The 24,667-nt window shown below is 43.1% G+C and overlaps 5 protein-coding genes across 6 annotated transcripts in view; 3 read left to right on the plus strand and 2 right to left on the minus strand.

Annotated features, from left to right (window-relative positions):
- The first annotated feature begins 83 nt into the window (after positions 1-83).
- On the plus strand, positions 84-3,418 carry LOC306937487 (uncharacterized protein). The gene is made up of 3 exons (XM_079521291.1): positions 84-699; positions 831-1,074; positions 1,943-3,418. Exons 1-3 carry the CDS (start codon positions 343-345, stop codon positions 2,656-2,658), a joined length of 1,317 nt encoding a protein of 438 aa, XP_079377417.1. The 5' UTR covers positions 84-342; the 3' UTR covers positions 2,659-3,418.
- Positions 2,652-4,822, minus strand: LOC306937488 (uncharacterized protein). 2 transcript variants are annotated; one of them, XM_079521293.1, is made up of 2 exons: positions 4,432-4,822; positions 2,652-4,224 (listed from the first exon to the last, which is right to left on the minus strand). In XM_079521293.1, exons 1-2 carry the CDS (start codon positions 4,448-4,450, stop codon positions 3,620-3,622), a joined length of 624 nt encoding a protein of 207 aa, XP_079377419.1. In that variant the 5' UTR covers positions 4,451-4,822; the 3' UTR covers positions 2,652-3,619. The 2 variants fall into 2 exon arrangements, with proteins under 2 accessions (XP_079377419.1, XP_079377418.1); XM_079521292.1 differs by having other exon boundaries at positions 4,519-4,815.
- Positions 4,823-4,992: 170 nt separating this feature from the next.
- armc5 (armadillo repeat containing 5) lies at positions 4,993-11,819 on the plus strand. Its single transcript, XM_079520658.1, has 8 exons — positions 4,993-5,274; positions 5,458-5,946; positions 6,044-6,074; positions 6,795-6,905; positions 7,168-8,050; positions 8,148-8,971; positions 9,202-9,334; positions 10,032-11,819. The coding sequence occupies exons 2-8, from the start codon at positions 5,548-5,550 to the stop codon at positions 11,539-11,541; spliced, it is 3,891 nt and encodes a 1,296-aa protein (XP_079376784.1). The 5' UTR covers positions 4,993-5,274; positions 5,458-5,547; the 3' UTR covers positions 11,542-11,819.
- A 2,093-nt stretch (positions 11,820-13,912) lies between these two features.
- Positions 13,913-15,532, minus strand: cox6a2 (cytochrome c oxidase subunit 6A2). Its single transcript, XM_079520659.1, has 4 exons — positions 15,373-15,532; positions 14,849-14,908; positions 14,301-14,452; positions 13,913-14,135 (listed from the first exon to the last, which is right to left on the minus strand). The coding sequence occupies exons 2-4, from the start codon at positions 14,904-14,906 to the stop codon at positions 14,046-14,048; spliced, it is 300 nt and encodes a 99-aa protein (XP_079376785.1). The 5' UTR covers positions 14,907-14,908; positions 15,373-15,532; the 3' UTR covers positions 13,913-14,045.
- Positions 15,533-16,055: 523 nt separating this feature from the next.
- Positions 16,056-24,667, plus strand: part of LOC306937160 (uncharacterized protein) — a 38,106-nt gene continuing 29,494 nt past the window's right edge. Inside the window, exons 1-3 of the mRNA XM_079520825.1 lie at positions 16,056-16,143; positions 16,920-17,015; positions 23,464-23,564. The gene's annotated coding sequence lies outside the window, so the exon portion shown is untranslated. The remainder of the gene's footprint in view (positions 16,144-16,919; positions 17,016-23,463; positions 23,565-24,667) is intronic.

Raw genomic sequence — 24,667 nt, forward strand, 5'->3', positions numbered from 1 at the left:
AGCAAGGCATAGGTGCGCTTGTTTTCGTACATTGCGTTAGACCCGTGGGTGGGGCGCTTAGTCAAGCGGGCTGCGGACAACCAGTCTGATCACAACACATGGTGGAACAGCCCGTGGAAGATATTAGAAATGCATATATCTGCATACCTTAATATTCATTTCGCGATAGTTTGGTAGACTACTACATGCTGAATTTACCTTAATGCCTTATTAGCTCTTAGCAGTTTAGCTGAGTTAAGGTTAAGCTAACGGACTAAAACTTGTTTAGCTAAATCAACGCCTTTTCGCTAGACAATCAAGACTGCCCTGCGGTGCCATCAACCGACTTTCGCCGACGGGAGAATGGATATCAGTGATCATATTCAGTCAGCAGGCAGAATCGTGCTGGATATGATGGAACGGGAATGGGAGCCTTTGTGCCAGAGTGAACTGGAACAACGTTTGGACCAAGCAGTTGAAGAAATGTTGGAGGCAGACCTCATCGCCAATGTTCGAGCAGAGACGGCGACTCTTTACCTGCAGCTAGTGCCACCCCAGACCCAGACGCACACAGAGCTTCAAGTTTCATCAACTTCAACAGAAGCACTTCAAGTTTCATCAACAACAGAAGCAACAGTGTCGGGTTCCCCCGAAGAAGAGGAACCCGGGTTCCAAGAAGAAACACTTGCCACTGACACTGTTGACAGTAATGCAATTAAGGTACGGTAAGCCATTAAGCATGTCTCAAACAAACATCCTGTGCCTGTGGTGCTTTCATATCGTACAGGATGAAATTCAGACTATTGTGTTAACTTGTGTCCCTGACAGTTCTTAATGTTTTAAAATCTCAGCACATTGCAGACCTGCTTCAGAATTCCAAGTCAAATCATCACAACAGGCTTCGTCTGGCTGGACGAGCCCGCTTATCCCTATCCCACACGGTTCTGCTGTCCCTCACACTCCTTTCCAAGCGTATCACCTATCGCTCTGTGTCTAATCGATTCCGTCTGGAGAAGGGAAACATCCACAGGATCTTCTTTTCTTTTTGTGAGCGTGTCAACATGCTGGAGAAAGAACAAATCAGGTGGCCAGTTGGTAGGTTTGCTTTTTTTGTGTGGGTGATAAAAATGTGGGTTGTAAAAACACCTATACCTAGTACTAACTATATGGCGCTCATACTGTAGCTCAGAGATGACTGTCACAGTGTCACTGTACACTACATACTGTAGTCTACTGTAGGCGACTGGCTCAAGAGGTAGAGCAGGTCGTCCAATGATCCATGGGTCGGCGGTTCGAATCCCGGCTCCTCCTGTCTACATGTCGAAGTGTCCTTGGGCAAGACACTGAACCCCAAATTGCTCCCGATGTGCTGGTTGGTACCTTGCATGGCTTCCGCCGCAATCGGTGTATGAATGTGTGTGTGAATGGGTGAATGTAATGCACAATCTATCTAAAGCGCCTTGGATAAAGGCGCTATATAAATGCACCATTTACCATTTATATGGCGCTCATACTGTAGCTCTGAGATGACTGTCACAGTGTCACTGTACACTACATACTGTAGTCTACAGTATGAGCGGAGGGAGAAGTTCCATATGGGGCTAGAGTACTAACCATAGTTTGATTGATTGCATTTTTTATTTCACAGTATGTAGAATGGGTGCATTTCAAACGAAAGCACAAGTCAATACAAAAACTGCTACTTTGTGGACGAAACTATGAAAAGCACAAGACTTGTTTACATCAGGGTCCACCATTTTCAATTCATAACAAAAGACGTACAAATATACACTTATATGAAATAACAGGAAATCATCATATAAAAGTGAAGAACATGTACAGTATGGGAAAAGGGTTGGGGGGACTCTTTTATTACGGGGGCCAGTTTCGAAGTGCATAGACTGCAGTGATAACAAGTGCCAACGAATGATTATGGTTACTGTTGTGTGTCTCTCATTACCAGAGAGAGAGTTTGCTGCCTTCCCTCTGTCCAATCTACTGGGAAAATCGGAGCGGCTGGAAGACCAATGTGTCCCCAAGGTCCTGGGTGTTTTGGGGCACACTCACATCCCGATCCGCCTGCCTAGAGGGGGACAGGATATGGAGAGCACAGTGCCAGAGGTGAAGAGGATGAAGAAGGAGGCCCACCCTGACTCTTGGCTAAACCTGGAGCTAGTGTGTGATGGTAAAGGCCGGTTCATGCACTGTAGAATCAGCAAGGGATCAGACATGGACAAGGCCAGTACTCTGAGAGACAGACTTGTACAGCAACCTGAACTAATGCCCCCAGATTCATGCCTTGTTGCTAGAGCCGGTTACCCCCTGACTGCTCAGATTTTAACACCATATGTTGCATGTCATGGAGCAAGGGAGAATCTCTTCAACAAGACTTTGGAGGACCATTTTAACATTCTAGACCAAGCTATTGCTAACCTGAAAGCTAGATTTCAAAGGCTCAGGCATCTGGACACAGGCAACTATGAAAGGGCCAGAGCAGTTGTGTTGACTACCTGTATACTACACAATGTATTTCTAGACATAGGGCAAGTGGTTAAAGGAGAAGTGGAGGAGGAAGGCAGCATCCAGGAAGGAGAGGGGGAGGTAGATGATGGGGGTATTAACAGACGGGAGGCCATCTCAGACCTGTTGTATAAAGCGTTTGACTCTCAAAGGACGTGATCACTATGGACAGGCTTTATTGTTTATAGAAATAAATTGACAAACATAATCCCCCATGTCTTCTAAGCAGTGTGTATATGCATAATATTGCATTCAATCAGACCAACTACCAATTTGATTGGGAACCACCTTGCGATTGTAATAAAAAATAAAAAAATGATTTTAATCCCATCACTGTTTCAGCCAATGAGCCACTGATTGAAATACTGAAATTGGTGGCAAATGGGTGCAATATAATAAGACAACAAATCCATAAAATCTGGGGACCAATTTGCTACCAGCGAGATTGGATGCAGTCTTAAACACATTTCTTCAACAGCTTTGAGGACATCAAACATTTTAATAAATTGGTCGACTTATTAGAGGTGCTTCGATCAGGTTTTTTGGGACCAATCCCGATCATAGATTGTTTTTCTCGCGATCAATTATATGTCAAAACTGTTCGTGTGTGTGTGTGTGTGTGTGTGTGTGTGTGTGTGGAGCGGAGAATGTTTAGGCCTGTCACAAAAATGCAAAATGTTATTATACTAATATGACTTTTATACCACAGTTTCTCCAGATCAGGTAAATTGCAGATCACCGATCGATCAGAGCACCTCTACAACTTTCATGTTTCACTTATAATCTTTACAAAAAATACTTGGTCTGAATTGGAACTACAAGCACATAGGCTAAGAAACCTGTTTTTTGGTTCAATTCCTAAAATTGTTTTCTTGTGAAGGGTCGGAAGGGATAATCGGTATTCATATCCAATCAATGTCTCGTGTAGTGGGGGTAGGATGCCTTGTTTATTAGTATTGTACACCTGAAGCTATACCCCATGTCATTGTAATAAAAATGAAAAAACAATGTTCCAAGATTAAACAAAGACTCAAACATTTGTAACCATTTTCAACCTATTCCATCTGTAGTGCATTGTCTTAAAATGCTGACAAACACAAATGGAAGCTCAGCAGTCTGCTCAATGTCCATCCTTTGACAACTGAACAGTGTTACTTTGAGCCAGACTAGCAATGGCCTGTGCCAGGTTGTTGATAGCCTCAATCTTCCTCTCTTCAAGGGCCTTTTGCTGGGCCCACATGTTCATTTTTCTCTCTTGTAGCTCCAGGTAGAGCTGCAGAACATCCTGTGGAGGACGAGAGGGGCAGGGTGCGGCCATAAGACGAGGTGTAGGGAGAATAGGTGTGAACCGCTTGCTGGCAATGGCTTTGCCCAGTTTAGTCCCATTAAGCTTGGCCTTACGCTGCGTTTCTATCTCTTCCCTGCTCCTGCCCAGTACTTCATGCATGGCCCTGAAGAACTCCCAGTGGACACTGCCATCTCCGAGCCTCTTGGCTCTCTCAGCATTCTTCCTGTACGTTGACAACATGTTTCTCCACTTGAGGTCACACTCGTAAGCCTTGGCAGTCACATCAGTGTTTCCACCTTCCCTCAACTTTGCATTGACCTTCTCTGCCACCATTTCCCAAAGTTTCTTTTTCTTGCACACAGGCTGATCAAATGCCTGGTCCATTTCAAGGCGGATGTTTACTAGGTGCCATGTGGCCTGCAGAGTCCATACAAATTCTAGAGAGAAGAAAGCAACAATGGATCATGTAAATGAATGACCATGTATTTTAATTTCATAAACACAAAGTGCTGTGAATTCTGTTATTGGTAAATAAATTGTAGGCATATACATGTATTGGATGTACATGTACATGTATCGTATCATGGTAATATATCACTTATGAATTATGATTGACATGAATGTAACTATAGGAATATACTCGCCTACTCGGCATGAACTCATCGAGCCCTCCTGGCTCCTCGCATGCTTTGACCAGATCTGCTTTTTTTCACGATGGATTCACTACTAACCTGGTTTTGTTGTCTCGTGGTCCATGTTTGACACCACTGTTTCATTGACATTTTCTTCTATTTCAACATTTTTTGTCACAATGGTCTCTATGACCTCCATGTTATTAAACTGCGGTGGATTCTATAAAAGTTATTAGTCGCAGATTTATCGTAGAGTTTAACAACCTCTGTATGGCACCGATGAATTTTTCTGCATCAACTAAGCGATGATTATAACAACCTCACCAAGGAATTTGGAAAATGCAGTTCTTTTAGTTATCGCCATAGTGGGGTTTAAGGCTTGAGTGTGTCATCTAAACTACAATCCCTGCATGCATTGGGAAACGAGACGTGCGAAGTTATGTCAGTACCATGGGACATGTAGTTAATTATGGGAAAAATACACCAAGCAAGCTTTGGTTTGGTACATTTTAAACTACAAAGACCATGATAAATATGATCGACCCACCCCCTTTTGCCTAACTCCCTCCCCCTACCGCCCCTTGTTTGTTGCTTGGCTAAAGATGGCGTTAGCTGCTAACCAAGACGATTGCTTTTTGTTTCACAAAATTTGTTCGACCATTGGTAACAAAACATTGATCAAATAGGCATTTAATTATTCAAGTAAAGTAATAAAAATATGTTAAACTAAGCAACGCACCTCTACATAGTATAACGTTCGTTTGGCCTCCTCAGTATGTAGGCCTGTTTTTTTAGGGAGTGGACCGGACGTATTGGAACTACATCTCCCATCAGCACATTCGAGAGAGCAGTCAGGTGGTACAATTTCTCTTTTTCATGCCGGTATCTGTAGTTTTTGTCAACCGTGTTCTGGACCACATTACAACTGTATAAACTTTGAAAACAACACTAATGAAAGAAATTACAGCTTTCAACAAAATGTGCAACACATGATAATTTTAAGTAAAATCAACTATCCTTCATTGTATGTCTTTACAGATGCTCAGAGAACAGTGGCACCTATATCAGTCCAAAGTGGCTTGAGGAAAAATAAGAAGTGAACCTGGGATCTGTTGGGCAAGTGACATCATGGCAGCGTCACCTGCGCAAGATACCTGTAAACAGACACGAGGACCCTCCAGAGAGGTGCGGTCATCATCCCCAGAATCATCGCTGACCTGGTGTTTGTATCACCTGTCCAAATCTTGTTCAGCTGCTGAGGACCAGAGGAATGAGACGGCAGACACAGAGACAGGTGGGGGCAGGGAGGTTGACAAAAGGACCAAAGTTGCCCAGTGGCGAGCACTGGTGGCCATCCGCACACAGCACATCAAGGGTGGCTGTGTTGGGATTGCCCGATTCAGAACCCAGGGAGGACTCAAGCCCCTCATGAACCATCTCAAGCACCCGGAGTGCTCCAAAAAGACCCTGGACCTGGCTCTCAGCATCCTTGCCAACTGCTGCACTGAGTTAGAGACACGTGTTGAGGTGAGATGATGGTTCAAGGAGGTAGGCTGTATTATTTGTATTTACAGAGATGACTATTTCCTTTCATACATTTGTTTCCATTTCATTTTCATTGTAGGTCCGTAAGCTTGATGGAATAACTGTTGTGGGTAAGTGAAAATATAAATAAAATGTGGAGAATTGTCTTATTGAGAGAAGGATAAACAATACTTATTAGTTAGAAACCCTTATAATAATCACACCTGTGATGCAGTCATTCCTGTCAGATATCCCAACCTAGATGTATCCATTATCAAGACGAGTCTAATAAAAGCGCTGCTAGTGGCCCCTTGAGGCTGAGCTATTCCTTACACCCCAGACTCAACAGGACCAATTGGTTTGCATTGACCGACAATTTTGACCTTTGAGCCCTGCTCTCTTGCTAGAGGGACTAATAATATAAACAGTGCAAATGTATTATTATACAAGCCAACTTTAGCCACCACAGTTTACTGTGATTTACATTTTTTAAACTTGCTTTTATATGGCTATTTTGTTGTTACTGGTAATCTTTGATTGGAAAGCACTTTGGGTGCAACACACACACACACACACACACACACAGTGTCTTTTACAAGTACGTATACACTGACCAAGATGCAGGAGATACACACTTATGTATTCCATGACCATGCTATATAATAGTACAAGACAGAAAGACATACACACTGACTACTAGATACAAATCAAGCCAGCAATATTTGAGCACATAAGTACTGTACAAAGTTGAATAAATACAATAAAATCATAAATACTATACAACCCAGAGAATGTGCTAAAGATGACGTGACACTTAACAGCAGTAAAGTAAAACTTTCCCCCTTCCTCAGTTGATATCCTGAAGAGAAATGTTGCCACAGAGACCATTCAGAACAGAGCGGCTCGGGCTCTGGGGAACTTGGCTATGGATCCAGATAATTCAGTTCTCATCCATACTGCTGGTATGTTTGCAAATGCCAATGTTGGCATTTACCAATGCAGTAGTTCTGATTTAATTATGGCAGCGTAATTGTTCAGGTAGTCCACTCACTGTGGTTTGTTGATGGTTCATGGTTGTTATGTTCTAGTAAATTCATGTTCTAGTAAATTCATGTTATGAAATAATAATTCTTAGTTTTATTGCATAATGTTTGGTCCAACTATACAAAGTTGTTGTGTACATTCTGATGACTAATTCTTTGGTTCTCCTCATTTTATTTACAGGTGGGGTTCCCCTTCTCCTTCTCTGTCTTCCTCTGTCCTCCTCCCCATCCTCCCCAACAGATACTCCGGCCAAAGCCCCGTGTCCTAAATTGTTGTGTGCTCAGTCAGCTGCCCGTGCCCTGCAGTACCTCTCTGATACGCCCTCTAACCGCCTCTTGCTGCTCACTCAGGGGACATTAACTGCTCTGGCTCCACTCATTGCCCCAGAACACCCAGATGGGCTGAGGCGGGCAGCTCTACGGACCATCCATGAGCTAACCCGGGGCTGTAGCATCCAATGCGCCCGCGAGGTCTCCCGCTCAGGCGTCCTCGCGCCACTTGGTGTCATGGCATCAGAGGAGTCTGACAGTCCTTTTGAAGAGCTGGCAATGAAAACCTTGGCCAACATGTGCTCCCAAGGCTGCTTACGTCCTCTTATGGGGGCACTGGGGGTCATTCAGAAGTTCACGGAAGAGGTTAAAAAAGACCCCCTTAGTAAGTCTGGCATTTTCCTCAGGGCACTCTGCTTGTGTTGCAAGGAAGCTGTGAACCGTTACAAAGTGACGGAAAGTGGTGGGTTGGAGGCGCTCATTGCTTTTTTGGCCAAACACCAGAATCACCCACTTTCCAGATTAGCCATTTCTGGCTGTGCTGACTTTATTTATGATGAATCTGCCCTGGAACAGATGCAGGAATTAGGACTGGTCCCTCTGCTAATTTCTCGACTGGTTGAATTTGCTAAAGGCGAGGAGCCATCTTCTGAGAAGGTGGATGGAAATCCTACCTCCAACATGTCTCCCTCAGAGCTCCTGTCCCCATCTTCTTTTGAATGTTTTGACTTCCCAACTGAGGTGAACAGGAGGGAGGACCAGGGTCCTGGATCATCCAGTTTTCTAAGCTTGAGGTGAGCTAAGAAAAACATAGGACTCACACACAAACTCTTGTTTGATGATCTTCACTCCAAATTACGTTATGATTATATTTTGTGCCTTTTTGTCCAGGTCCTGGTTGGTATCTGAGGGCCTGATCACATCTGAGGGGGATCCGGTTGAATCTCCATCTGAAGTTGAAGGAGAATGTGGGAGTCTTCAGATCCAGCCTTCTGCATCTCCGCAAACATCCTCTACAAACCCTGATTCCTCCCTCAAAATCCCCTGTCAGTCCCCTTCCTTCAATCCCAAACACATTCAGCCATCACCCCAGCCCCTCCCGTCATCCTCATCTAAAAGCTCAGCTGTGTCTGTCTCCACCGCCCAGCCTGATTCCATCCTTTCCCCACAGTCCTCCAGTACACCCTCGCTTCACATCCAAATCTCCCCTCCCCTCCCCCCCTGTCCCCTCTCCACTCTCCCCTCCCCCACTAAAACCCCCCAAACACCCATTTCCCCATCAAAGTTCTCTTCGTCACAGAAGAAGAGGCCCCGGGTCCATACACCAGCCCGGCTGTTGTTTGCTCTAGAAACGCCTCCCTCAGTACCCCGACTTACCCAGACCTACTACAACCCATACCACCCTGAGCCATGGGCCCCTGAGTCTCCCATCTTGCTGCTGCTCTCGCGCTTCTCTCACGCCACTGACCCAAGCACTTCGCTGATCAACACTGGGACAGTCTCTGGCCTGTTGTTCTACCTCACCCGCCACAAGGATCCCAGTGTTAGGTGCTTCCGCATGATGTGTCGACTGAGCTGCAACCCTTTATGCCTGGAGGCGCTGGTCAGAACTGGCTCAGTGGCTCTGATTCGTCACCATCTCTGTCAGAGAGAAGAACTGCCAGGAAGACGGGAGAAGCAGACTAAACGAGTAAAGGCCAAAGTTAAACAGCTTGGTAAGCTAGACCTCAAGTGTTGTACGCAGTAAAATCCTCAGTGTTCATTTCTGCATTTGTAAGTCAGAGAGTGTAGTGTACTAATGTAACCGTAAGGGTCCATTTAGTTACATTTGTACACTCTGAGTTAAATGAACACTGAAGATTTTAAAATGTATGTTCGCACACAAGTTCTGGTCCAATTGATGAAATAATAGTTATATAATTGGTAATTGTCTTTGTTCCTGTAGGTGTTGCTCTACTCAACAATCTGCGTGTTCAGTGTGAGTCTGGGTTTGGTTCTGGGGTTCTGGCCCATATGATCCTCTCAGGTTCAGAGTCAGACAAGATGATCTGTGCACTGTCTTTGCCACTAGTCAGCAGGTGAGTAGTGTGATAAAGCCAGTGTGAAACACAGATAAAATGTGGTCAATATTAAAGGAGAGTTCCGCCCAACTCGTTTCCTTTTTTTAAAGATATTTTTTGGCTTTTTCTGCCTTTATTGATAGGTTGAAAGTAATCTGACAGGAAATGGGGGGGGGGGGGGGGGGGGAGTCACTCGGCAAAGGCTGTCGGGACCGTGAGTCGAACCCGCGGCACGCCGTCAGGCTGGCTCAGCAGCCTAGGTGCCCAGATGGTTGAGCTAACCGTCCGGGCCCCAACTTGTTTTCTTACCATAATATGATGATGACAATCATCAAAATCAGCACAAAAAGAAATCCATTCTGAGCGTTCCTCAGCGTTTTATCTGCACGGCTGGTCAAGCGCTAGATCTCTTCTTCAATTGCATGAAAAATATAATTTTTTCTCTCCATCTGTTGTAGTGTAGAACGCTGTCCTGCTTACACTGCACAGCGTTTGGCCGGTTTGAGACTTCCTACCTTTCTTAATGGCGCAGCGCCCTGTATTTTTAGCACCCTGTATTTTGTTTTCGCCACTAACGGGTTCATATCATCAGAATTCAGTAAAAAAAAAAAACAGGTTGCGCGGAACTCTCCTTTAATCATACATGTATTGCCACACAATTTGCTAGATTTCCTGTATTCAGTATTTGACATACCCTCTGTTTTGCCCATTATAGCAACAAAGCTTTCTTGAAGAAACATCTTTTGGATCATGGTGGGCTACGCTTGGCTCTGCAGCACCTGGGTTGTGATGAGGAGGAGAAAGAGGAAGACAAGACTGTTGACTGTGCACTCTCTGATTGTTTTAGTACGCCCCATTTAGCCCCTGCATCTCAGCCCCATTCGCTGTACTGCTCTCTCCTTATTGGATGCCTGTCTAGCCTGATGAGTGGCCTCAAAACAGAGCTGGACAGTAGACAGCCCAGGACACTTGGTTCAGTCAAAGCTCTCTCAGATGGTGCAACTGGAAGATGTTCACCCCCTCCCTTGAAAAGGACTCGTCTAGATAGATTTTGTCCCTACCAAGATTCAACCTTCGACCTCTTTTTCCTGCTGGACGATGGGACCCAGGTGTCGGCCAACAGAAGTGTCTTGGCTGGAATGGAAGGAACGGATGCAGTCGCGTCTGAGTACTTCAGGGCTCTTTTGAAGGGTGGATTTGGAGAAGCACAAGGCAGCGCTGGTGCAGTTATCCCTATTAAGGATGTTAACAGAGGTATGCTGCTACCAGTACTACATTACCTGCATGGCTGTCGCTTGGCCACACACACAGAAGACACAAAAGAACAAGATGGAGAGATGGGGGTTGGAGGACGGTGTGAAGTTCTGGGATCTCTGTCATTGGAAGGTCTGGGTATCTGCCCCCAGGCCACGGAGGAGCACTTAATGGAGGAGCAGACTTTCCAGAGCACACGTATAGGTGAGATGATGATTGGAGCGTGCAGATTCCTGGTGACGGAGCTGCAGAGGGAGGCGGAAGATCTCTGCATCTCTCTTCTCCAGTCTTGCTTCACCAAGTCTGCTAGTGGAGTTGCAATGGTTTCCACAGAGGGAAACCGGGAGAGCGGTGCATGTAACATGGACCCAGAGTGCTTAGAGGGGGAGTCTGCCGATGAGAGCTTGGCTAATCGTACATCTAGTTTGGAGCTGAGCGTTATGGAGGCAGAGCCAGAATATTCATCAGGACAGATGGAGAAACCATCTGATTCCCCTCACCAAATCGACCGCAAACGGCCACCTGCCTGTGGACCACACTACAAGATCAACAAGGCTCTTAAGTCAAGTGCAGATGGGACGACAACCACCAGTGTCCGCCTGGTTACCAAATCAAGCCGTATGTCAATCATGGACAAGTCCTTGACTCCACAAGCGTTAAGGCTATTGCCAAAGAACTCTTTGAAAACCTCTCGGCAGGTTTTGGACCCAGCAGCTCAGGACTCTCCCCGCTCCACAAAATCCAGTGATGGAAGTTGCTGGTCCCTTAATGCTCTCCTCCCCCAGGCGTACTGGTTTTCTCAGCAGTACAGTTTTCCAGGCCTGGGCAAGGCCTGCCTGCTACTCCTGCTGGGGTGTCAGCCCTTCCCTTACAACTCTGCTGGAGATTGCCTGCGTAGACTTGCCAGAGAGGCCGATTGCACGACTCTGAAACGGGATGTATTGAATGTGGCCACCATATCTCTGACCTGAGGGAATAATAAGGGAGTGACAGTGCATGATAATTATGAGACTAGAGGGCATATGAGAAGTGAGGCTTGTAAGAGGGCATGTGCTATAGAGACATGGGGACTCCAAATTTCACGCCACCAAATGAGACGGTGGCCCCACTTCTGGTCCGTTAGAACCGTGTACTACAGCTGTCAATGCACTCCCTATGAGAGGCATCATAAAATACCCTAATTTCACTGGTTCATTACTGAGGCTGTGGCAATTTATTTTGTGTTCTAATAAAGTGTCCCATATCTTGATTTGTTTTCAATGTTGCATACCTGCCATCTCAATATACAACCCACAATGTACTATAATATACTCCATCAGTGTGTCAAAAGTGCTAGCATTGTTACAAGTTAAAGTGGTTGCACGGTATCACTGTCGCATCCCTTGAGGTTTTCAATACCCACATATATTTGTTTCGTTTTATATGCTATGTATTTGTGGAAAATTATCCAAACAGCATCTTGCAAGACAAATTATTAATACTCATCTGGAGAATTCACTAGGTAGTTGAAAATGTCAGGATATGTCACTCCTCCATTTAGCTGGGTTATTTTCCCAACTATTCAGTCAAGTTAATTATACAAGTTGACAGCGGTAAAACACACTGTCGGAGCTCCGCGATATAGGTAGAACATATATATATAAGCCTGTGACATGTTCAAAATATAGACATGAATGAGAATGAACAAAGTCAGTCGGGATCGGGATTTATTATTGAGAATTCCACTCAGAGGCGCTCAGCCTCGTAAAGGCTGTGACGTCCCTTAAAATATAGGTTCTCTGTCTGCCGTCTCCCCTCTGCTCTGTTAACATTATAGGTAACTCATGCAAGTGGTAAATTAAATGTGAAATACATCCTCTATTGAGAAAACAATATATGTTGACAAAGACACTTCATACATTTGGAAACATATTTTTATTCAAATCAATATAGTTCATTTCGTATTCATTTATTTTAAAAGTAGGCTATTAAAGTTGAATTTCAGTGGACTTCTATGGGCTCGCCTGCAGTACACCGTTCTAACGGACCAGAAGTGGGGTCGCTGTCTGATTTGGGGCCATGAAATTTGTAGTCCCCATGTGTCTATGTGCTATAGCTTTCAGACAAGATGCCATTGTGATAAATCTTAGAAAAATTACTCTTTAATTATTGTGCAACTGCAGGTTCAACAACAATTACATGGAAACGAGCTGTGTATGTCTTATTTCAAATGAAAGCCTTTTTTTCCCCAGCACCATTTACGCATTTATTCAGCTTTGGTTTGTAGTTTAGTTTAAATTAGAAGCATGTTTATACTTAGTCAAGCTTCCATGTAAATTAAAATGACATAACATAAAATGAAATTTAATTAATTTCAAGACATTTGTTTTCCCCCCTTCATTTTCATTTTGGATATTAAATTGTCATTGCATTTGATAAATATAATTTAGCTGGAAGAAATAGAACTATCAGGGTTGGTCTAGGTGCCATTTGTGTATTTTGTACATAGAGATGAAGCATAGATTGGAATATCAGAAATGCACAGGTTTCCCCTGCCCCATGTAAAGTAATGCTCCTGAATAAATACATTGAAACAGCAGTATTTGGAAAAAGTTAATTCTGAATCTAGAATTAAAGGGCAATTGACAATGAATGGAGAATTTACATCATGTGTCAAATTGGTTGGGTATGTTGGTGGCCACCCTTGGCCAATAAGGGACCACCATCCTTGATGCACGATGATTAGAGCGCCCCTCACTTCACACAGGTGGGATTTCTTTAAATATACAAACTTCCTGTTGACTGTATTAAGAAAACCCATACTGGATCTTCAAATAGTAAAAACAGGACGTTAACACTAATTTAAAAAATATATATGAGTTGGTGATGTGTTCATGTGTGCTAAAGCCCAAACCACACCAAAGGTTCAGGACAAAACGTTTTTATAGGTAGACCACACAAATGTTGGTGAATATTACCTTAAAAACAGTTTTGTCCCAACCTGACCCTTTGGTGTGGTTTGGGCGTAAGAGTGGCTTCGAGAGCCGTGTCAGTGTACAAAGTCAATGAGGAGCACATTTTGAATGATCAATTTCTAATCAATGAAGCAAGTCTTTTTGATTTGTCCACCTTTGGAGTTACATCATGGCAAGGCAACTATACAACTGAAAACTCAAAAGTGGTCTTGACCTTTAAGCTTAGGTGTAGTTTATGCATAGAAACGAAACAGAATCATGTGCATCACCATAAATTACACTAATTAATTTGAAGTTTTATTAGATGGCGAAATCCATTAGTCAGTGATATACAAGCTACACATATAAGCCCACCACCCCCCCCAAAAAAAGAAATGCCACTCAATGATAAAGTCAAATATCTTCATTTTTTATAGTTTGGCCCCTAGGGTGCTAGATTTAAACCAAGTAGCTGCAAAACAGTCTTCAACATATACCAGCCAACAATTGAGAATACATCAGAAGACAGCATAGTGATCCTTTCAGTGGGTGGTGGTCTCATAGCCATCAGGGAGAGCGTTTGTGTGAGGGTTATGGAACAGAGAGTGGTTTCCATCACCCCAGGGAAATTTCTGGAAAGGAGATATGACAAGGTTTCAACACAGCAAATTGAGATGTATACACTATACATTGCAGAATATCCTACAACTTGCTAATGTGTAAGTTTGCAATGTAAAAGTAAAACATATTTTAGACGAAAATTGGGTGCAGCCAGTAGAGATTACTACGAGGCCCACCTTGCTACGGATGCGCAGGTGTACATATGGCACAAACTCGGGTTCTACGTGATGTGCTGCGTGATGTTGCATCTTCATGTAGGCATTGGCCATGCAGACAGCAACACCAGGAATGGCCAACACAATGGTCAAGATCTTCCAGGTTCTTGTGGCTGTGAAAAAAAAAATGAATGTGTAACATGACAAATGGCTACAGTACTAATGCACACTTAACCCATGTCCCTGAAGGAAGTGGAGACTAGGTAGGTAATATGAAGAAAAGTCATACATTAATATAATAAAGTTCAGTTAAGTCTTGTGGATCCTCATGCCTTGCCACTGAAATAAATCAACTTCACTGATATGCAAAGCAGACAGACAACATGGATTTTGACAGGCTGCTTCAACAGTCTGAAATTCATCTCATGCTTGATTGTGCCAAGACCTCCTAAAATTCAACCAAATAAGCCTCCCAACAATATTATTTGGCCAAGTGATGCTGTAGTATAGCTGTGGATCATTCAGGAATGTATATTAATTGTAGTTGACAGGAACAAGACAATACTGACCTCCCTCGTGGCTTGACGCAGCAGCGATTACCCGGCGGCCAGCAGTGGAGAGAGACATGTCTACAAAGGTAAGAAAAAAAAACTCTGACATTCTGGCACAAACTATACAGACTACAGAGCACACATATTTCCACTATGAACACTTCTGCAATGAACACAATGCATGTGACCGTGAACAGCATTTGTTTATTTCATAAATGCATTACTTTGAAGTCTTATTTATATGTAGCATACAGCTGAAGTTAGTTCCAATTGCATTCAAATTAATTCCAGTTAGCCTATTAATGTAAAACTAATATTACAAATAAGACAAAACTTTGGATAGGAACAAGTGCAACTAATGGCTATACAGGCATGTTAACAAACCATGTGTATAGTATAATTATTGAAAGTATGTCTGTCATATAAAGAGGACATTAGAACACTATACCTAGGGTTAATGCAGGGCCTAGTAGGTATAATGGTCATGAGCTAGTGTTAATGCTCCTTTTTGGCCTGTAATGTAAATAAATATGAAAACTTACTGTTGTTTATAGTCACAGAGCCTCAATGTTCTTTATTTTGGTATTACTTCTTTGGAAAATCCTTTGTATGTTACTTGTGCCTTCTCCACCTTCCTGCTTGTTTGTCCTTCAGTCTGTCCTGGACTGAACTCAGCATGTGAGACTCCTCCCCACTTTTATCTGTGCCAAGAAACATGAAGTTTATATTTGGTCAAGTGCACAGGGCTGCCAGGCAGTCAGACATGTAAACATAGGGATAGAGTCAAAGAGATGTGGCTGTTTATGATTTTAGTACAATGCCACAGGTGTGAGTGTATTTGAGTGGCCATATGTTGTATCTACACATAGTGCTGAGGTTGAAATAAGGTCGCTGAAGTGGAGGCCTGATATGACCCTGGGCCCGGAACACATTGTGAGCTTGTAGATCGGTTATTTAATAAATTAAGCATAATGCTAAGCATGTTTGGCTAATTGAAGGGTAACATTTTGTTAAATGATTTACTGAACTTCAGGGAGTGAAACGTGCTGGAATGCATTCATTCAATCTCGCATGCAATCTCATTGAACCCAGCTGCTGTTCACAATGTGACAGGTGACAGCTGCATTGCATGATATCACTGATCACAAATTAGCTCATGTGAGAAGCCATCTTTCTCTATTATTTACTCATTCTACCCACCCACAACACACACTTTGCCCTCTTGTTAGCTTTGACAAAACTATCTCCCTCTTCCTCACCTTCTCCTTTAATTTTCTCCTAGCCTCACAAAAGGCAGCAAATGCCCCAAGAGTGTAAGTTGCCCAAGACTTTAATCCATACCAGCATCTTCTCAATAGTTGCTTTTTGTAAACAGTCCATCAAATAGCAGGGGAAAAGAAAAGGGGGTAGAAACAATTAACAGAGAGGCCCTTTTTTCACCAAAATAACTTTGGTTCTATAACTGGTTCCCTTCTAGTCCGAGATTCTTGGAACCGTGGTGCTTTCACGGAACCAGCAGCGGCCATGTTTTGGTTCCGTTCCGAACCAACCTTTAGGGTTCTGAACCTGGTTCAATATTAGGCAGGAAAAAATAACTGAATATCGGTTCAAGCCTGGTGGAAAAGGGGCAGAAGAGCACCATGGATCTATCTATTTGTAAACATTTCGATATTAATCCAAGTTTGCACAATATGAGTGACAGCGGTGACTGCCAATCACAGGGCTTTTCCTCTATCTACACTTGGACCAGGTATAGCTGGACCTTGCTTAACCTGTCCCAGAGTAGCTCCACACATCAGAAAACCAATATTATCACTGTCCACCAGATGGAGTAGTATAACTGTGATTCAACCATCTGACACAGCAACGTCTGCATTATAGGCTGTGAACTTTCTGTACACAAAATGTATACATGTATGATTGTGAACATAGAATTATATCACATAGAATTATGAAAATATGTGTACCAACTGATTGTGTACTGTATAACAACACACACGGCTTACTCTGATTTCCAATGGCCATTGTGTGTGTGTGCGCGCATGTGTGCGTGTGTGCGTGCGTGCGCGCGTGCACATGTGTTTTACAGCTTTCTCAGCCTCTCTTCTGGCATCTGGAAGTGGACACACGTACAGGTCCCTACAATGTTCACACTATCCTGATCTACAGACATGTCATCTCCAATGTTGGTAACGGCTACAATCCAAACAATGTGTGTGTGTGTGTGTGTGTGTGTGTGTGTGTGTGTGTGTGTGTGTGTGTGTTCACACTATCCTGATCTACAGACATGTCATCTCCAATGTTGGTAACGGCTACAATCCAAACACTGTGTGTGTGTGTGTGTGTGTGTGTGTGTGTGTGTGTGTGTGTGTGTGTGTGTGTGTGTGTGTGTGTGTGTGTGTGTGTGTGTGTGTGTGTGTGTGTGTGTGTGTGTGTGAGAGAGAGATTTAAACTTTCATGTGTGAGGTAAAAATATTGCCCAGTAACACATACACAGTGCAGAATAAACAGTATAGTTAATGAAAAGTATTTTAACTAAAACATGTCTTATATTAGCCATATAGCAATTATATGCCATATTATCACATTTCCTCTGGTTTTGCAGAGTCACCTCAACAGTAGGTTATACAGTGCAATAGTGACCCTGTGTGGCCTGAGGACAGGGATACTAGACCAGCTAGAGCCTGTAGCCACTAATGAACATAGTATTGTAGTCGAGTCCACCTTAAAGCAAGTCCAAGTCAAGACCAAGTCTGAGGGGGGGCGAGTCAGAGTCAAGACCGAGTGTGGGAGGGGGAAGAGTCCCGAGTCCCTTGGCCAGCTGAGACCGAGTCAAAACTCCAAGTCAAATTGTACTCAAGTCAGGGACTTCCCAGTTAATTTGAGCCTATACTGCCTATTCATTTCTTGTGTTGTATGTTGTACAAAAGTCAGACAAAAGTGAAGAACAACACTCTACTTGGCAATGTGTTCTCCTTGTGTACCCGGTATCTGGACACCGTTGGGCTTATCGCTTACATTAAGAATTCTGATTTCACACTTAAAGTTCAATAAAATGCCAGAGGATTCATATAGTTGGACTGGTTGGAGAACTTGGAGATGTCGATGGCTCATAATCATGTGTGTGTAAGGGATATTACCGGTAGGTCAAATATTGAATACATTATTTGAGCTCTTGAAGCTATTTTGTCCCAAAGATTACGTTCAGTGGACAAAGCTGCAATAACCAAGATCTCTCCAAAATATAATTTAAAGCCGCAGTCCAAAACTTATTTTTAATGAATACAGTGATATTTTACCGATCTGTACGGTATCTACTATAGACTTTAGTTTAGATGTTAGTATAGTATAAATACTAAAATAGCCCATCAGAAGTGGCTAGAGGTGGTCTCCCTACTCTTCCATTCAGAAATTTAGACCCTGATGCTGATGATGACTAGTAGTACTGCCTGAAGATCATAAGCACTGCAATATCTCCCCTTGCCAAGCAGGGATTTCCTCTTGACAGAGTTATAGAAATGTCATGTCCCATATCCAGAGTCTGGGGTTCAAATCAGGACATGACACATACACATTGCAACTTTAAAGTCAATACAGTACGTATATTAGCCTACTTGTTAGAACAAGTACCTGCCAGTCTGTCTTAGTCCTGAATTTGCCTGCCTCTGTTTTAACAGCCATAGCCAGGACTGAAGTCAGTTAGGGTTTGGTTTAGTCATGCCCAACAGCCTGTCTGAACATCTAGGGCCTGTTATTGTGGGCAAAAGCCATGTGTAACTGTAAGAGTCAGTGTACACTACAGTACACTGGAGAGTCTGACACACGCGGAAGCGTGTATGCATTACAAGTGGCATTCATGGATGTATATTTAGCTCTCCCTTCAGCTTTAGCTCTCCCTTACATTACTGCAAAAACTCCAGCTGGAGTAATGTCACTTATCTCAGTCACATGATCAAGGTCACAGCACCACCAATAGTGTCATTAATGCCTGCAACTTGAACCCTATAGATGCCTCTTAACACACGTTTGCATCCACTCTGGAGCTCACAGTTACAAGTCCTGTGCCTGCATGCTGCCACTATGATAGATTAGCACACTGCAGAATGCAGATTGAGCCAAATTGAAAGGTCTGCTGTTTGAATCAGACCGAGGACAGTAGACTCAACATAGAACAATGCATATGGGAAACACACACGCAAACGCACACAAATATAAACACAGATATATACATGTACATTCATGTGGTCACTGGTCACCACATTGTAAAATCCTGAGAAATGTGCCAATTTGATAGAATTCCTGTGCATTACAATGCACATTTAAAACTGTCTTTCATTGCATGTCTTCACACCACTCAGTCTGACATTGATGTCTGCAACAGTTATGCATGAAGTAGCTGGATATCTAAAAGTGCAAATAATGAATAAAACAGGATTTTATCTAGGTTATTTTAGATGAGCTTGAGCTGAACTCAAAGTGGTTTCAAATGACGAGATGGATGTGAAGCATCCAGCACAAACAGAATAGGTCTATAGGCTCACTGGCACAAATGTAGGAAGAGCAGTATGTGGATTGTGGACAGAGAGAATTCTAGGAGGAAGATGAACAGCTGTCTAGAGAGCGTCGACATGCAGGTCACCTGAGGGGAAGGTAGAAGCAATTGAGGAGATCCAGCACGGTTCCAGTACAAGTCTAGAATTTGGTGCAAAGAGGTCAATGGTTTAATTAGTCACACAGGTTTCCTCATAGTGCACTTTATTCTTCTATGTTAACTCTATATATGCCAAAAAGCTAAAATAGCTGTCGTGGTGTGATGCGTTGTGAGCTTGTAGATCTGCTATTTTCACTACCGTATTATTGAATACCGGTATATTTTTTTTCTTTAAAGTTTGCCTCCTGTATAATGACATGCTCAACATAGGGATGCCAGGTTGAACGTGGTTAATCATATTTTATGTGTGGACATCTGTCTGATACTGCAGTGTGATGGTATAGGCCTAATATACGGTCGTACACCTGCCTAATGTGTTTTTGAGGAGAAGGACAATGAGTTGATGTGAAAGCCTGAACTGCAATACAAGTGTGTTACTGTGTGCGTCTCTGTCTCACGCTTTTTATTTATTTTTTAAAGTCTGAACTAGACAGACCAATGCCTTTTTAAAAGTCTGAGCTAGACAGGCCAATGCCTGTCTGACTTAATTTGGAGGAGCAGCCCATGACCGTAGACACTTGAACAAACCATGAGGACACGTCGGAATCCACCATCAATATTGTCACTGTCTGACTCAGTCAGCAGGGGCCTTGGCTGAGGATGCAAGGGTGTCGAAACGATGTGAGAGTGGACATTGCTTTATATTAGGCCATCGCTCGAGTCGACAGAAACTGAGAGATATTTTTGGGGGTTTTGTTTGTCCTGCCTGTTATTCGCAATATAGATGTTTGTTACAGTACAAAGAACTAGTAAGCCAGACAATTCGCTAAATTGGCGGTATGCTACGTAGTGGTGAGGTTGCCTTTATGGAGCGAATAGCAGGTTGAGTTGAATTTGGCTGGTGCCTGGTGCTACATCATTGTAGGGTGAAGTTGTCGACTTTCGGGAGTGATTTGGAGTGGAGAGGAGACTGAATTTGACTGATTTATGATATGGCACCCCCATATCTTCAAAGTCTGATCGGACCCTACAAACCCTCCCGCGCGTTCAGGTCAGCCAATGCAAGGAAGCTGGAAGAACATTCAATAAAAACGCCGGAACAATGCTCCACACGTCCCAAACTCTTCTCCCTTCTGGCTCCAAAACTATGGAATGCACTTCCCATTGCAATCAGAACTGCAGACTCACTCCCAATCTTGCGCCGTAGTCTGAAAATCCACCTCTTCAAACTCCATCTCAGCCGTAGCACTTGTCCTTCGACGACCTTACAGGCGTATGCAAACTTGCAAAGGCTCAACTTATATAACTTAGATATAGCATTTTATAGTGTCTAGTTTTGAGACCACATCGTTCTCGGATGAAGGGCAACAATCTCTCGAACCTTGTGTTTCTCAAGTGCAACAATCTGTGAATCTACTTTATGTAATACAGGCACTACTTGACTCTGTAACATAGGGTTAGGTTTAAACAGGATGTTAACTTGCACACATTTTACTTTGGAAAGGTTTCATTTATCCAGCTCTTATTTTCTTTTATAACTCTTAAATTTAAAATGTTTATCTCTTTAGAATTGTCAAAATAATACTCATGGTGGAGTGAGTTTATGCAAACATCTTGACAAAAGAAAATTAATCCCTTAAATGGATGGTTATTTATTTTAATTTATGTTTGTAAGCACTGTTGTCTGTGTGCTGTTTAGTTTACAAAGCAGATTAAGCACCTTGTTTGCACTGATAATTTTGCCTTTGTAAAGGTAGCTACCTCGAATGTAAAACAAATAATGATACACTTGCAATTTAAATGTTGTTGCAAAATGTTAAAAATAAACATTTTTGTGTCAAACATGCCATTTCTTTAATGGAATGTAGCCTTTCCCATCTACCTAGGCCTAAATGATCAAACATGTAATGAATAAATGTATAGCTTTTAAGCTTGATGCTGGTTTAATGCATGCAGAGTTGCAGACTAGTCTGCATGGTATTTTTGACATTGACTTTAGGAAGATAAGCTTCCTCCAAGATATACACCTGACATATAATCTGTGACTTGACTTGACAACCTTGTGACTTGACTCGACTTGACAACCTTGTGACTTGACTCGACTTGACTTGACAACCTTGTGACTTGAGACTTGACAACCTTGTGACTTGACTCGACTTGACTTGACAACCTTGTGACTTGACTCGACTTGACTTGACAACCTTGTGACTTGACTCGACTTGACTTGACAACCTTGTGAATTGACTCGACTTGACTTGACAACCTTGTGACTTGACTCGACTTGACTTGACAGCCTTGTGACTGGACTCGACTCGACTTGACTTGACATAACCTTGTGACTCGACTTGACTTGACTTGCCCACAACAGAAAAACTTGAGACTCGCTTGAGACTTGGACCAAATGACTTGCTACTCGACTCGGACTCGGATCGGAGGGACTCGTGCAATTGTCTACGCATAGTTTCATTATATAGATATTCCACTGTTAGGTTCTTAGCTTACGTATGATTCTTGATTACATTTTTATGTATTTGATGTATTACTAAATAGTAAATTGTGTATCCAAGCCACGCATGTCACTCATAGATGGTGGTGCTTGCTCAGCCTCCAAGTCAATGCCCTGAGTTGCTACTGCTACTTCACTGGGCAGAGCTGCTCTGTCCAACTCTGCCTTCCCACGGGCTGGGTTTTGGCTTTGCACTAAGCTCTGTCTGGGCCATATATTTGCCTGGGTCGTATATCTGTCTGCTGTAGCCACCTATCCCCCCCCCCCCCCCACCCCCACCCTCCTCCACCCTCCAGTCCTCAAGGGCCAGTTTCGTCATCTTGAAAGCAGTGTGATGTTCAGTAGTAACTTTTTATTTGAACTGGACATTCAGCACCAGGGAAGTGATAATTATTAGGTTATCTTACGATGTAATTTCATTGAGATTGATCGTCTCAGTGTGCTGGTGAATTGGAGTCCTTGGTAATTACTTACTGATTATGTTATGTTAATGGATCTAACTGTTGTCTCGTTGCCTGACCTATGGGGGCGGGAAGCCGTATATCACAGGACTGGGCGAGACTCTCTCTGTCAGGCCATTCTTTCTCAGTATGGGTTTGGCAGAGTAATGCCAATTTGGCAGGAAGGCCCGTCTCTCTCCCTCCTCTTCTTTAAACTCTTTCATCAGGCTAGTTTATTCAGCTCTCTCGCTGAGCAGTGTGCTCCACTTCTCAGAATGCCTGGTCCTGCTGACCCAAAAGCCCCTCTCAACTTCTCAACTAAGAGGTTATTTTGGGTAATGTCAAAGTCCTGCTTCATCCAAGTTCCACTTTCTGACTGGAGTTCAAAGAGTTACGGTATCATCCTTTTGTAGATGTCACCAACGTCTCTTTTCTCAGAAAACAAAATGCCCTCCTAACAACATGATGTGCTTGATTATTGTATGCCAATTTCACAAACCACTGTCCTGGTCTAAGGCCAAGACTCAAACACCTGCACTCAGACAGACTTTCTGGACAGACCAGAAAGTGTCTCTCTGTGCTTCTTTGTCTTCTTTTTTTGGTTATGCTTCGTAAACCTGAACACTAATACCGAGCCCCCCCAGAGGGTGGCCCAGAGCATCTTACAAGCTGGAAGCAGCATGTTACTGGAAGAGTGTGAAACCAACAATAACACTTCAAGTCCCTGGTCTTTGGTTGTGACTATAGCAATGGAAAGCGTGTGACCAATAATGTTTTACATTAAGGTTATGTCAGCTGTAGCATGATGTCATGAGCACAGTGCTTTTATAAGTGTATTTAACTATAAAGGCAACACTTTGGATAGGTTATTGGATAGGTTATTGAGATTACAGACACCGTGGGCATTTAATTGAGAGCAACAAACAGTATGTTTGTCGCCATTCACACAGACACAAACCAAAGCACACGTATGAGGAACACAAAAAGACAAAGAATGACTTTCTTTTTCCGTCTCACCTGTATGTTTTGTGGGCAGATGGTGTTTCTTTCCAACTATGACCGACCACACTGAATCAGCCATCCAGGATTCCAGATGTCTCTTTAGTCTTTGCAAACTCTGTCCTCACCTCATCCAAGGTAATGAACCAGCGTTTGCTGTGTCTGTACAGTATGTGTCTGTACAGGTGTCTGTACAGTATGTCTGACTTCTCTTTACTTTAATCTGAATGACTGAATCAGAACCGCATCACGCCCAGTACCTACAGTTGGGTGCCACCGATATTGTCCCTTATCATTTGACCCATTTAGGCCTGACCTAAAATTTTTAAAAAATCCTTCTAAATCCTCCAGTTTTCTGAAATAAATATTTTCACGATTTTTCAAAAATAGCAGACCTACAAGCTCGTAGCGCGCCACTCGGTGGCGCGCTATGAGCTTGTAGATCTGCTATTTTTCAATAGCTAAATTATAACATAATGTTTAAAACACCAAAAGGGGTTCCCGCCCAAAATGGGTTAACTGTCCTTTTGCGCAGATCACGCAAACCTCAGCAAAAAGAAAAGGACAATATCGATGGCCTCCAACTGTATACTCCTGTCAAAGCTTCAGCGTGAAAGCTTAAAGCACTCCATGCTGGTTTTGTTTAGGGGCGCCGTAAACGCGAGTAGAAATAAATATTTAGAGGGGAGTCGTGTGCGATGGAGTAGCTTCTCACCATCTATGACTCAGACGTGGGTTCTGTTATTGTCTTATTCTCAGAACCACCATGGACGTCGACGAGGTGGTCTGATGAATGTGTCCTTAATGTAGTAGTAAAATAACCAACCTTTTCAGAAGGGGGGTCATGAAAAAATCTAATATGAATGGATCTCCAATCAAACATTTGCAATGAGTGGTGGGTAAGGTCTGCCACAGTTTGAACAGAAACTTCAACATGGTGTTGAGTTGAAGTGCTGCCGTCATATTGGCCCTGGGACCTCCCAGGCTATATAGGATGTAAAGAAGACGAGCTGTGATGCCAATAATGCCATGCTTCATGCCTCTTGTTCACAGACTGAACAGACAAAACTAACACCTGTCTGAGAGCTCAGAGTATAGACGTGCCTGTTTTGATGGAACTTGATTACAATGCTCTTCTGTAGAAACACCACGGAAAGTGTTTAATAGAGGTGGCTTCATTGGGGAATATATTTTCAACCTGTCTGCAGAGGTTTCCATGTTAAACATTTATTCTACGTTGT

This window comes from Electrona antarctica (genome assembly GCF_951216825.1).
Source record: "Electrona antarctica genome assembly, chromosome: 14".
Lineage (NCBI taxonomy): Eukaryota > Metazoa > Chordata > Actinopteri > Myctophiformes > Myctophidae > Electrona > Electrona antarctica.

What these genes read in the sequence shown, in the direction of transcription:
- cox6a2 (XM_079520659.1), bottom strand. Translation starts at nt 14,906, where the DNA reads ATGTCTCTCTCCACTGCTGGCCGCCGGGTAATCGCTGCTGCGTCAAGC. An exon ending in TGCGTCAAGCCACGAGGGAG is followed by an intron (nt 14,453 to 14,848) that starts GTCAGTATTGTC and finishes TTTTTTTCACAG; the next exon opens with CCACAAGAACCTGGAAGATC. An exon ending in ACCTGCGCATCCGTAGCAAG is followed by an intron (nt 14,136 to 14,300) that starts GTGGGCCTCGTA and finishes TCTCCTTTCCAG; the next exon opens with AAATTTCCCTGGGGTGATGG.
- LOC306937488 (XM_079521292.1), bottom strand. Translation starts at nt 4,618, where the DNA reads ATGGAGGTCATAGAGACCATTGTGACAAAAAATGTTGAAATAGAAGAA. An exon ending in CCACGAGACAACAAAACCAG is followed by an intron (nt 4,225 to 4,518) that starts GTTAGTAGTGAA and finishes TCTTCTCTCTAG; the next exon opens with AATTTGTATGGACTCTGCAG.
- armc5 (XM_079520658.1), top strand. Translation starts at nt 5,548, where the DNA reads ATGGCAGCGTCACCTGCGCAAGATACCTGTAAACAGACACGAGGACCC. An exon ending in TGATGGAATAACTGTTGTGG is followed by an intron (nt 6,075 to 6,794) that starts GTAAGTGAAAAT and finishes CCCCTTCCTCAG; the next exon opens with TTGATATCCTGAAGAGAAAT. An exon ending in AGTTCTCATCCATACTGCTG is followed by an intron (nt 6,906 to 7,167) that starts GTATGTTTGCAA and finishes TTTTATTTACAG; the next exon opens with GTGGGGTTCCCCTTCTCCTT.
- LOC306937487 (XM_079521291.1), top strand. Translation starts at nt 343, where the DNA reads ATGGATATCAGTGATCATATTCAGTCAGCAGGCAGAATCGTGCTGGAT. An exon ending in TTGACAGTAATGCAATTAAG is followed by an intron (nt 700 to 830) that starts GTACGGTAAGCC and finishes TTAAAATCTCAG; the next exon opens with CACATTGCAGACCTGCTTCA. An exon ending in ACAAATCAGGTGGCCAGTTG is followed by an intron (nt 1,075 to 1,942) that starts GTAGGTTTGCTT and finishes TCTCATTACCAG; the next exon opens with AGAGAGAGTTTGCTGCCTTC.